Source organism: Ischnura elegans, chromosome 5 (assembly GCF_921293095.1).
Source record: "Ischnura elegans chromosome 5, ioIscEleg1.1, whole genome shotgun sequence".
In the NCBI taxonomy this organism is placed as follows: domain Eukaryota; kingdom Metazoa; phylum Arthropoda; class Insecta; order Odonata; family Coenagrionidae; genus Ischnura; species Ischnura elegans.
The window spans coordinates 55,992,669-56,005,435 of NC_060250.1; the positions used below are offsets into that span (position 1 = coordinate 55,992,669).

Below are 12,767 nucleotides of genomic sequence, written 5' to 3' on the forward strand. Positions count from 1 at the left end.
CGATCATTCCTTCATTCTTACCAAGGATGGGACTACATTTGGATAGGCATAATAACAGCGTGGAGCAGGTAGGAAAAAATACAAAAGGTGCAATACGATAAGAAATTGTAGGAGGCACCCTCCGCAGCGAGGGGCTGGCCTGCGAGAGTTAGGCCCCTCAGCGATCCTTACCACGAGGGAAAGTGCCTAAGTGCAAGATACCCAAGTGGCAATAAAAAATGTTGGGAGACTACCGCTGGCAGTTAAGCAATGGCCAAGTGCATGAAAGCATTTTTCGTTTGCAGTCATTAAAGCAGTCTAAGAGTAAAATTATTTTCAACTGTCGGGCAGGGTTGCAGTAGCGGATACAGAAAACACTTAAGGGAGGGGCGCAAAATATATTTTGAGCTACCTGTACCTTTATTGTAACAAAAAATAGTCAAGTTACATGCAAAGTATAAGAAAGTTTCATTTAAACTAATTATACACATATACAAGACAATGCCATCTTATGACATAAAAAAGTTACAATTGTGGTTCTGCAATGAAGGCGGCCCCGCAAGGGGGGGCGCGCCCCTCAAATGTATCCGCCACCGCGGGGTTGTCAGTTTCTATCATAGTCCTATATATAAGGACCATGGTTTCGTTCAAAACTCAAGAAGATAATAATATTGATGCAGTGTTACGAACCAAAATCAATAGCAAATGCTAAATGATTCAGATGATTTTATTTTTGCTATTTCTTTCATTCTTCATTGTTGACTTCCCATAGTTTTCTCGTTAAAATCCCAAAATATCTTGAGAACCTTCGAAATTGGGGCGTCAAATTTGGCTGTCTTGCGCATGCCGATAATAGATTCGTCATTCAGCTGTTTAGTTTGAAAATGGCAGCTTCCAATGAGTCCTCCGGTCAAATCCAGATTCGATTTATTAGTAAACAGGAAAGGTGAGTTACGTTGTTATTCACCATTTAAACTTAAGATGAATGTTATATATTGAAGTTAGTCTTAAATCTACGATAAATTGGAAACCAAGTCGGTGGTAGCTGATGCACGTGTACGGTTGCAAACATGGCCCTGTTATTCAATTCATTTCAGGCATGCTGTTCCTGACACACCTTTCTCTGTGCCTGCAAGTATAACATGTGAAGACCTTAATACTTTGGTAAATGAACTACTGAAAGGTATGTAGATGCCACTGAGTACTTTCCTTTGTTGACATGGAGCAAAACATCGCATTTGAAACGTCGTTATCACTCTTTCCTTAGAAAACAGGACCGGCGAAAATGACAAGGAAATTGAATTTGATTTTTTGGTATGCAGTCAGTTCCTGCGTTCTACTTTATCTGAACATCTGGTTGAAAGAGAGGTTTCTAGTGAAGCAGTTGTCGACGTTGAGTATGTGGAGAGACATCCTCCTCCTCAGCCCCATGAATGCTTGATGCACGATGACTGGGTTTCTGCGGTAGAGGCATGCGATAATTGGTAATCAGCCTATTTAATCAATATGAACTTACTTTTTGTATTGTCGTCTTGTTTGATGATACTTAATACGCTATTAACCCCTTATCAGGATTTTAACTGGATGCTATGATAATACAATACAGATATGGACTGCGAAGGGCAAGCATTGTTTGACCATAACTGGCCATAAAGGGGCAGTGAAAGGTGTTACTTGGCTGAAATTTCTCCCTGGACTTGCCCTTTTCGCTAGGTGAGCTGTATTTTCTTTAATTTTCCCAAGGGTTGCGTCCCATAATTGGTTGGCAGTTCATTCAACAGAGGTACTGCTTAGAAGTTAGCTAATTTAGAATAACTTGTGATGAGTATGTGATTTACATTATAGCTCATCGCAAGATCAAACAGCCATGATATGGGAATGGAATATGGAAAATAATTCTGTGCATTGTGCAGCAGTTTTGAAGGGCCATGAAAGGAGTTTGGAATGTGTGGCTGGAAACAATAACGGTGACGATCCTGTGGTTGCCACTGGAGGTTGGGATACCAATATAAAACTTTGGTCTTCATGTAAGTCTACTTATGTAATGAATGTCAATGTTAGCCCGTAAACTTTCAGTCATTTGCATATTCCATTTCAGCACAATGTGTGGAATTGCGCACTCGTGCATAGCATTTTTCTCTCAAAATATATTGATGCTAGTCAAAGCAAAGTTCTGGATGCTATTAATTTGTACGGATGAACTTCATTTTAGTCACTGTGTGCATGGCATATGCTGCAATCAAAGTATGGGCTATGCATGTGAAATACCTAACCGTTGATGGAGAAGTAGAACTCATGATTGACATTATTCTCAGCATTTGATGGTTCATTATGTAAACCTAACTTCTCCCTCATAATTTTTACAGCTTTGGAGTCCCTTGGTGAAGATGGAAGTGATCACTCTGCGGCAAAAAAGATGAAGTTAGGTGAATCGAAATTCAAGGTTAGTTGGCTTACTTAGATGAGTATCATGAAGAGGTGGAAGAATATGACATGTTTTTGTTGATTTTGTTTTTTTTTCATATGCTGTATATAATTAATCTAATAGCTTATTCATCTAAATTCCTTAACATCATGGTGAGAATTAGAATTTGAAACTTGAATTTCTCTTTTCGATAGCAGATGAATTTCACGTCTTCATGTGCTAGTTCATTGCTTTTGATTCCTTAGAACTTCAATTCAACTTTTTTGAGGAAAATATTTGACACTTAAATAATTTTTTAGTTAGTAAAATATAAATTTCATACCATTTATTTTCTCCTCTGAATATTGAGTTATATGTGAATTGCACATCATATGTATTTGGTTTGAAAAGTATGGCTAAAGCTGAGACTCATGAAAAAACTTTTTTATATGATTTTTTTAGTGTTATTAAACATACATTTAATGTGTGGCATTTATTTTACCCCAATATAAAGTTGTCATATTTTAAGCAAATTAGCAATAAACTTTTCCATGTTTGGCAACTGTAAATACATAGTTTAAAATCAGGGAATGTTATCTCAGTTGCATACTGATGCACCTTCAACCTTTTCTCTTCTTATCTGGAAAATATACTTTGCCTTCTTGCCTGGGAAATTAATTTGAAAACTAAGAAGACTCTTGTCCACTGGCACCAAGTCCTGTCTCTGTGGTAGTGGTCCCTATTTAGGTTATTGGTGTTTCGTAATCATCCATTATTGTTTTTTGATAACTCTTAAATGTAAATGACCACATTGTGGTATTTTTGGGGAAATCGATTTAAAAATGTGATTAAATTGTGGTTAAAAAATGATATTATCCATTGTTTAACAGATAATTAATCCTGGAAAAGGGCAATTGGATTATAAAAGTGAGGAATCTGCATTTTATCTGTTTTTGGTAGTCCTGTAGATAGCTTAGCTCTCTTTGCCACTTGTTTACTGAAAAATTACCTGCATAAATAGGTAGAATCTATTAGACCTGCTATTTACCTTGCTTTGCCCCTGAAGCGTATCCAATAAATTTTTACGTTAGAATCAAATCTTACTTATCATTTAATTATGGCCAATTGGAATGCCAAAGCATAAAAAGTTTACAATGCAAAGCATAATTAAAAATGAGAATGTTTTATTTCGAGAAATCACTGCTGCTGAACATGGCTGGCACAGCATACACTTTGGGAGGGTCATATTTACACAATAAAGGTGTTTTTATTTTTCAATAGCCTCATTTGATTTCATCTCATGTAAAAATGAAAGATTAGAAGTATTTGGTACTATGTCCAAAAAATTTGTGTCGCTCAGTAAAGTTCGGCTAAGGGTCAGATAATTAATCTTAAGTGGAAGAAAATATCCAATGTTTAAGCTCGACATATTGGTTAAAATTTTAATATTTTTCTAGTTATTCACAAAATATTTAAATCAAAATAATGCAAAGAGCATGATTTAGATGTTATGCAATAAAAATAAATTAGCCAAATTGTTCATCTCTATTATATTGACCCTTAAAGTGCAGGAATGTTTTTATATGTTTTGCACACTGAATGCGGCATTTATCCAAAAATTTTATTGAAACCTGGATATCTTGCACTTGGGCACTTTCCCTCACCATAAGGATTGCTAAGGGGCTTAACTCTACACGACCAGCCCTCATGGCAGGGGGTGCCTTTTGCACAGGCTAGCTGCTAAAATCGTGAACTTCCGCAGCCCAAGGGGTAATAAAATCTCCAATTTCCTAGTTTGCCTTCATGGTGAATAATTGCTACTAATCAAGTAAGGATTTTTGGTAGGATTGAAAATTCTCAGAAAGAAAATATTTTCTCAAGAAAATCATGGGCACTCTCATGGAATGAATTTCAAAAATAGTCAAAATGTGGTTATGTGCCCTCAGTTTTCCAACCCGTGATTCCATTCCCTGAAGACGAGGAACGTGACATACCTCAAAATGTCAGACATGGTGAATTCTCTTATCTGGTCGGAAACTCAATAGAATTTTATGTTACGTAAAAGCACTAAATCATTCTTCATAGTCAAAATGTCTTGGTCAGTCATTTTAGGGTTAAAGCCAATGCGTTTTGTCTTCTAATACCTGACCTTAGATTTTCTGAATATGCCTGTTTTTTTGTTAGCTGTGATTCAGTTAATATTTTGTGTTAGTGAAACCTTTTGTCAATTCTTTCAGGCTCCTAAAGCAACACTGAAGGGTCATCGAGAAGCTGTCTCTGGAGTCCAGTGGATGGCCAATGATGAATTGGTATCATGTTCTTGGGATCATACAGTACGCATTTGGGATGCTGATACTAACACTATCAAGCAGGAAATCAGTGGGAACAAGTCCATATTTGACATCTCTTGGTCACCCCTATCCCGATGCTTAGTTACAGCATCTGCCGACCGGCATGTACGACTATATGATCCTCGTTCAACAGGTGTGGTGATATTTCCCTCTTTATTTTGGTGCACATTCATATTGTAGCAACTCTATATTTTTTCTCTGTATGCAAAATACTTTCATTTATTCCTCACCTTGTGCAAATGATGAAGTCGGAAATGATATGAAAAATGACTGTTGATAGCCTTAAAAACACCTATTGCTTTGTAGTGACAGACTACCTCTTTCCTTTCCCAACTCCAACAAACCAGTCTCTTTTGTATCAATAAACCCGTCACAACCACAAATATTTCGAGTGAAACAAATTTATTACGTTCGAACAAAATACTGCATATTTAAGCAATACGAAAATTCAAACATCAATATATAAATAATCAAATGTTATAGTGTAATTTACAGTCTCACTTTCGTGCTTGGTTGATTTATTTTAATATGTGAGGGGTGGTGGAAAAGAATGATTTTGCAGTCATAATTTTACTGTGCAGTGTGCACCAATGAAAAGTTTCTTAAGTCCATCCAGTGTGTCCAGTGATGGGGAGAATCTGGAATTGTGCACGAATTTCTAGTCCATAGAATTATGCATGAATTATTCATGAAGATTTGCTCCTATCTGGAATTTCAAAATCTTTTATTAAAATTCATTTCACGTGAAATTTTGCCATTTCAAAACCAGTTTTTTTGGCCTGAAATGTGCATGTTGTACTTTTAAGTGAAGTGAGTAGCTTAGAAGAATTTTCATCGCCTCATCCAAACTTGGAATGTCAGGCTCGAGTAAGATTCAAAAGCATGATGAATAGAATGCCAGCTGATGTCAACATGTACTTATGAGGTCTAACCAGCTTCTTGACTTGCGTAGAATAAATTTAAATTTTAAATACAAATTGTGTTAGCTAATGTGTTCCTTGTCCTTGTAAATACATAAATATAATATCATTTAATAATACCATTTCTTCTTCTGCTGGTGAGTTGTTAGTTGCCCCAGTGCCAACTATTGGTTACTCTTTTGGGCCCAAGCAAAGTGAATTTTCTGTGTATAAAACCCTGCCAAAATCAGGTGAAACCTAAAGCCCTGTACACACGGCGACATTTCTGGCACCATAGATGGCGTGAAATACTGTGCCAAATCTTGCCGGATGGCCTGGCGGCAATCGATGGCGCAGTGCCTGCAAGCAATGTGTACACACGAAGCCCTCACTTGTGCCAGTGGTGGAAACAGTTGAGCCCGAGTGACCGCAGTTCTTCCAAAATGGCTGATATTCGAGACGTTCAGGATATGTTAGGAGTAATAGCAGTGGTCGAAGCAGTGAGAGTGGTTAGGAGAGAAAGAGAAAGAAATAAAAGGTGGAGGAATAGAAGGTGGTGGACGAGGCCGTGGATACAGCGGAGAGATGAGGGTGGAAATGAGATTCACAGTATGCTGTGCAATGAGTTGCGAGTGCGAGAGTTATTTGCAATTTTCAGGATGGGATAAAGGATTAACTGGAGTGGTGAGGCAGTGTACTGGCCTTCCACATCCAAATCTCGGTAAAGAATGAAGGGGCATTTCTAAATTCAATCCCTGCGTGTAATGTGGATTACACTAGTTGTGCAGTACACCGTCCGTCGGATGGGACGTTAAGCCGTGGTCCCCTTGGCGCCTTTCGTTAAGAGCAGGCTAATGCCGACGCCGGGTTTCTATCCACCCTTCATCCTCAGTTCCTAATCCCAAGCTGATCCATTCCTGATTTAAATATTTTAAAAAACTCTTTTAAAAATATATTCCATAGTAGTAACGAAGATAAGAAAACGAACTTTAAAAATTTAAACAATAAAATTCTTAAAAATTAACACAAAAAAAAGTTCCGTGAGAGAGCAACGATCTCGCTACTTTCACCACCACAGTCGGACACCGTATCCACTGGGCTGTCGCCATAATATTTAACACTGGCGTTCAAAACAGCTTATATAGCGTACCTTCATTTTTAACGATTTTTAATTGCTTTTTTCTCGGAATTTTACGAGAAGTGCGTCGTCTCGCTCTGGCATATTACATTTGTACCCATAAACTACCGATTCGCAAAATTTGAGCTCGATCGGCGATGCGAAGGTCGTGTATTCCCCTTGTTAGTTATTCAAAACACCTTAGTATGAAATTATGCCTATCAATTTCTAATACAAATCATTTCTCTGAAACTACATTTAAATTAATTATTATAAGAATTATAAGAATTATATCTCACCACGTTAATATATACCGAATACATATTAAAAAATTATCACTGGCCATCACAATAAAACCACGCTATGGAAAACAGAAGCATCAAAAAAGACTTCGTGACCGTGTATTTATGCATAGTCTAATCAAGATTTGCAATAATTTGTTTGTCTATAACAAAAAATAGGTGCTTTACACTTAACTGAAGGTCTTTTTGATGTATAAACTTTAATCTTTAAGTATTCTGTCCTCCCAACTTCTCTCTTCTCAAACAAAACACAGCGGAATTTCGCCAGATATTGCTGCCAGATCGCTTGGAAAATAGAACGTGTTCTAATCCTTACCAGGGCCAGCAAATTGTATGCGATTATCTCGCATACCAGCAGATGGCATGCGATGTCATTGTACACACAGAGAAATGTTCACCTTGCCACCACTTGCGCCATTTCCGGCGCCAGAAATGTCGCCGTGTGTACAGGGCTTAAGTGTCATGATAGCGCAATTGGTAGAGCACCTGACCGGCAACTGGGAGGTTCTGGATTTGAATCCCAGTCAGGCCCAATTTTTACCCTCTGATTTCTGGCTTTTTCCATCTGATACAGAACCGTTTTACTCGTCCTTTTTCTATTATATGCTCATATCCCTTTCTTTCGTTACATGTGAATTTATTTGTATGTTTGCACTTGAGGTGTCGTGTGAATGAATTAAGTAGTATATCATTTAAAAGTATTTAGGTAATTTTGGGTGTTTTAAAATCCATGTTTGTCGCAGTAATCATGTAAGATTAGCCTGGAATTTTTTAAATTTCAATGGAAAACTGGGAATTATGTATGAGTTTTTGGCTGGACATACGGCTATCTAATACCTTGTAGAACTTGTATGTCTCATTGTACTTTTTGTCTCAATTGCAGAAGGAACCCTGATAAAAGGACAGTATACGTCTCATACAGCTTGGGTTCAATCAGTTTGCTGGTCATGTGTGCAAGAATTCAATTTCATTTCTGGAGCATATGACAATCAAGTAAAATTATGGGACACCCGAAGGTAAATTCCCTCATTCCCTTATTATTTCCCTTGCTGATACCAAAAATTTTAAAGTATTAATTTACTTATGTTATTCATTTTCAGTCCTAAAGCACCTTTATTTGACTTAACTGGTCATGAGGATAAAGTCCTGTGCTGTGATTGGAGTAATCCCAAGTTAATGGCGTCCGGAGGTGCTGACAGTACTCTTCGTACGTTTCGATCCAGGCAATCAAATGGATAAAAATGTACAGTTATTTGAATAGTTATAAAAGTTTCCTTTTTTAAAAGTTGTTTTATTTAAAGCATACCTGAAACAGTGTTGAACCTAAATTCCTAAACCGACACTGTGTTGATTCATAAGTGTGTTGGTATGGGGTTAAGGCCATTTGTTTTACCGTGTGCTTCATAAAGAATATGGACTTCACTTCATATTTTTTATGAAGCAAATATGGAAGTGCTGTTGCAGAAAATTTTATGATTAACCAAGAAAGAAAAATCTTTCATTATTTGAATGGAATTTCGTGTTGAGGGAATATCACATTGTACGTTTAGTCTTTTTCTATCTATGCAATTCATTGGTCTTGTCTCGGTATATCTCTGGAATCTTTAGGTTTCTCTGGTCGTTAATAATTTTTCTGCATCTGCATACTCATGTACTACATTGATGTCATCTACTTATTTTGAATTTGAGACTTAATTTAGTTCTTCATATGCATCATTAATATTTAATTTTATATAGAAATATGAAAATGCTCTATATTTGAAACAACCCATGTAAAGTCATGACTATTTCTATTTATTGTAGCTACTTCATTCTCTGATATAATTTATTTGAGCCTTTGTCTTAATTGGTAGGGAAGGAGGTAAATGGTGTGCATTGGTTCATTAAAATTTTAGAGGGGGTGAAAATGCTTGTGGGGGTTGCTAAAACAAAATTATGTAATTTGTTGAAAATATCCTTTAAAATGGACAAAAAGTGGCTCTCTCTTCTAGTGACTGCCTGGATAAATCAGGGATCACACTGGTCTTGGAAATGTGACATAACTAAAAATCGGGGCTGGATGTCTCTCGGTTAAATTAGGTTATGGTCATGGAAAAACTAATGAGGTCCAGCAGATAGATGAAAGTCTTGGTTGAATGCGCTTAGCAATGCTGCGTTCAAGGTGCAAGGTGGGCGTCTTGTTGCCATCCTAGAATGTTGGCAAGATGTAGTGCCAACTTGGTGCTACTTGACTTTATTTATGCCACTATTGCTAATTCTTCTCGACACCCAAATCTCAAATGCCTCCAGTCTTCTCTGGTCCTTTTTCCTAAGTGTCCATGTAGCGCAATACGGTACGCAAACGTGGACACTCGGGGAGAAAGATTAGAGAAGACTGGAGGTGTTTGAGATCTGGGTGTCAAGAAGAATGGAGATGGCAGAGGAATGAAGACATCCTGGGCGTAGTGGGTGAGGAGAAGCAGCTTCTGGATGAGATGTGGAGGAGACATAAGGTAGGTGAGACATAAGGTAAGCAGGTACTCTCCTGGTGGGGATGTTGAAACTGGTGTTAGAGGGTAGAATGTGGGGTAAACGAGGGAGGGAAAGGTAGAGAAGAGACTTTTTTTGATGGAATGAAAGGATGTAGTACTTTTTTTTAATGGAAGAGGAAAGTCCATGAGGGGAGAATGCCGTAATGCTTCGTGAAGCTCCATGTGATCCTACCTCAATCAGCAGAATTCGTAAATGAATGTTGCTGTTTTACTTGGATGATTCTCAGCATAATTAGCAGAATGTTTCCATAAAATCCCTCCTAGTGGTAATAAGTGTCTTTATTTTTCTGTTAAATGTTTTATCAAATTTATAATCTCCAGCTGATGCAATGCTGAATCTTGCAAATCAAAATTTACACATTATTGCTGTATTTAGATTATAGCTGAAGGCTGGATTAGAATGAGGGAGTATTTTGGGTTACAGAGAGCTATTGCTATTTAAAGTAATAGAATAAATTTCAAAAGGAACCCAAGGTATGTTCTAATTATTTATGTAATTATGAGTTGTTAATAATAGGATGCAATTCATTCAGGAAAGATATGTTGCATTAACTATGGGAGACAATTATTATTTCGGCAAATACAATAAAAAATTAAGATTGTGTCCATTTTTGATTCCTAAAATCTGAAAAAAAGTGAAACTGCTAAGGGGGGAGTGCTGGATCTAATTGGATATAGAAGGTATTTTATGGATGATATAATGGAAGATTCTTCTAGGTCTGCAAATTGCATACCAGGTATACTGATGGTACCCATTAGCTGACACCTAATTGCAACTTTATCCGACCTACAGATTTCTCTCGAATATCACGGTAAGACGGTAAGAAATCACCATGTGCAGAATATAATCTGGCAGCCAATGCAGTTTGGTGGCCGCATCATGTTCTTGCCAAATTTTAGATATCCCAAAGTATGAGGAAAAGCACTCTTGGGTTCCTTGACCTGTGGTGTCCCTAATATTTTATTCTCGCTGTAAAGAAACAAGCAAATAATATCGCAGATTTTTGAATCTTGGACGTCATTCGGGCCTTAAAAAGTGAAATTTGCTAGCCAGCTATTAGTGTCGTACGGTATGTAAGGAGGTATCTTTGTGAATGGTATCATTAGAATTTATTTACGTTTTTCACCAAGTTCTGCGGCTTTCGTGGTTGCTCGCTATTCATTGATCGCCTTGTCGTCGCTCCCCTCAACGGCTGGATAGTCGCAAAAGCACCCCCCCTGCGCTCATTCTCTTCTCGCTGAGTATCACGCCGGACATTAGCAAATGAAGCGTTGAGGAGGAGTGTGAGTAGTGGTCCGCCAACGGTAACCACCCAAGTCAAGTAGGGCAACTTACATGTATACCTTCTTTCACGTTATTCTCGCCGTGGAGATAGAAGCCTCAAATCTCGTAGATTTTGGCTCTGGGACGTCAGTTTTGCACTGAGAAAGGGCATTTCGGAAGCCAGATATTGGTGTCGTATGATATGTAAGAATGTATCTTAGTAAATCTTTCGTGATTTTTGACTATACACTGATCGCCTTGTCGTCCTTCCCCTAAACAGCTGGGTAGTCGTAAATCACCCCGTACGTTCATACTCTTCTCGCTGGACAATGGCAAACGAAGCAATCAGAAGGAGGGTGCGTAATGTTCCGTCCACGGGTACCGCCCAAGTCAAGTAGGGCAACTTACAAGTATACCTTCTTACACGTTATTCTCGCCGTGGAGATACAAGCCTCAAATCTCGCAGATTTTTGCCTCTGGGGCGTCGGATTCTCTCTAAAATGGACGTTTTCGAAGGCGGTTATCAGTGTCGTATAGTATGTCAGGAGGTATTTTAGTAAATAATTTGTTTACGTTTTTCCTCGCCATCCGCAGATTTCGAAGTTGTTGACTGCCCATTGGGCGACTGGCTCCCTCCCCTCAACGGCTGGGTAGTACTGATGCACCCCTCCGCTTATCCTCTTTTCGCTTGGAACCTCGCCGAACAATTGCAAACAAAGCATTCTGAAGGAGTGTGAGTAGTCGCCCGCCGAAAGAATCAGCTCAAGTCAAGTAGGGCAACTTACAAGTATACCTTCTTTCACGTTATTCTCGCCGTGGAGATACAAGCCTCAAATCTCGCAGATTTTTCCCTCTGGGGCGTCGGATTTTCTCTAAAATGGACATTTTCGAAGGCGGTTAATAGTGTCGTATAGTATGTCAGGAGGTATCTGAGTGAATGGTGTCATTAGAATTTGTTTACGTATTTCCTAGTCATCCGCAGATTTTGAAGTTGTTGACTGCCCGGTCAACGACTGGCTCTATCCCCCCATCGGCTGGGTAGTACTAATGACCCCCTCCGCTTATCCTCTTTTCGTTGGGAACCACGCCGAACAATTGCAAACAAAACATTGTGAAGGAGTGTGAGTAGTCGTACGCCGAAAGAATCATCTCACGTCAAGTAGGGCAACTTATAGGGATACCTCCATATATGTTCTTCTCGCCGTGGACATGTAAGCCTCAAATATCGCAGATTTTAGCCTTCGGGGCATTAATTTTTGCTCTAAAAAGATCATTTTGGAAACAAGCTATTAGTGTCGCATGATATGTCAGAAGGTATCTTAGTAAATGGTATCATTAGAATTTGTTTACGTTTTTCCTCACGTTCTGCTTTCGTGGTTTTTGACTATACACTGATCGCCTTGTCGTCCTTCCCCTCAACGGCTGGGTAGTCTTAAAGCACCTCCTGCGCTCATTCTCTTCTCGCTGAGTATCATGCCGGACATTAGCAAACGAAGCATTGAGAAGAATTGTAAGTAATGTTCCGCCCACGGGTACCGCCCAAGTCAAGTAGGGCAACTTATAGGTATACCTTCTTACACGTCATTCTCGCCGTGGAGATACAAACCTCAAATCTCGCAGATTTTTGCCTCTGGGGCGTCGAATTTTCTCTAAAATGGACATTTTCGAAGGCGGTTATTAGTGTCGTATAGTATGTCAGGAGGTATTTTAGTAAATAGTGTCATTAGAATTTGTTTACGTTTTCCTCACGTTCTGCTGCTTTCGTGGTTGTTGACTATTCATTGATCGCCTTGTCGTCCTTCCCCTCAACGGCTGGGTAGTCATACCGCACCCCCTTCGCTCATCTTCTTGTTGCTGAGTATCACGCCGGACAATGAAAACGAAGCATTTAGAAGGGGGGTAAATAGTCGTCCGCCAGCG

At 38.7% G+C, this 12,767-nt stretch overlaps 1 protein-coding gene across 1 annotated transcript; it reads left to right on the plus strand.

The window, feature by feature from the left end:
- The first annotated feature begins 827 nt into the window (after window positions 1-827).
- On the plus strand, window positions 828-8,337 carry LOC124158903 (ribosome biogenesis protein WDR12 homolog). The gene is made up of 9 exons (XM_046534313.1): window positions 828-925; window positions 1,077-1,162; window positions 1,247-1,463; window positions 1,552-1,692; window positions 1,825-2,006; window positions 2,346-2,422; window positions 4,621-4,867; window positions 7,936-8,068; window positions 8,153-8,337. Exons 1-9 carry the CDS (start codon window positions 864-866, stop codon window positions 8,289-8,291), a joined length of 1,284 nt encoding a protein of 427 aa, XP_046390269.1. The 5' UTR covers window positions 828-863; the 3' UTR covers window positions 8,292-8,337.
- The last annotated feature ends 4,430 nt before the right edge of the window (window positions 8,338-12,767 follow it).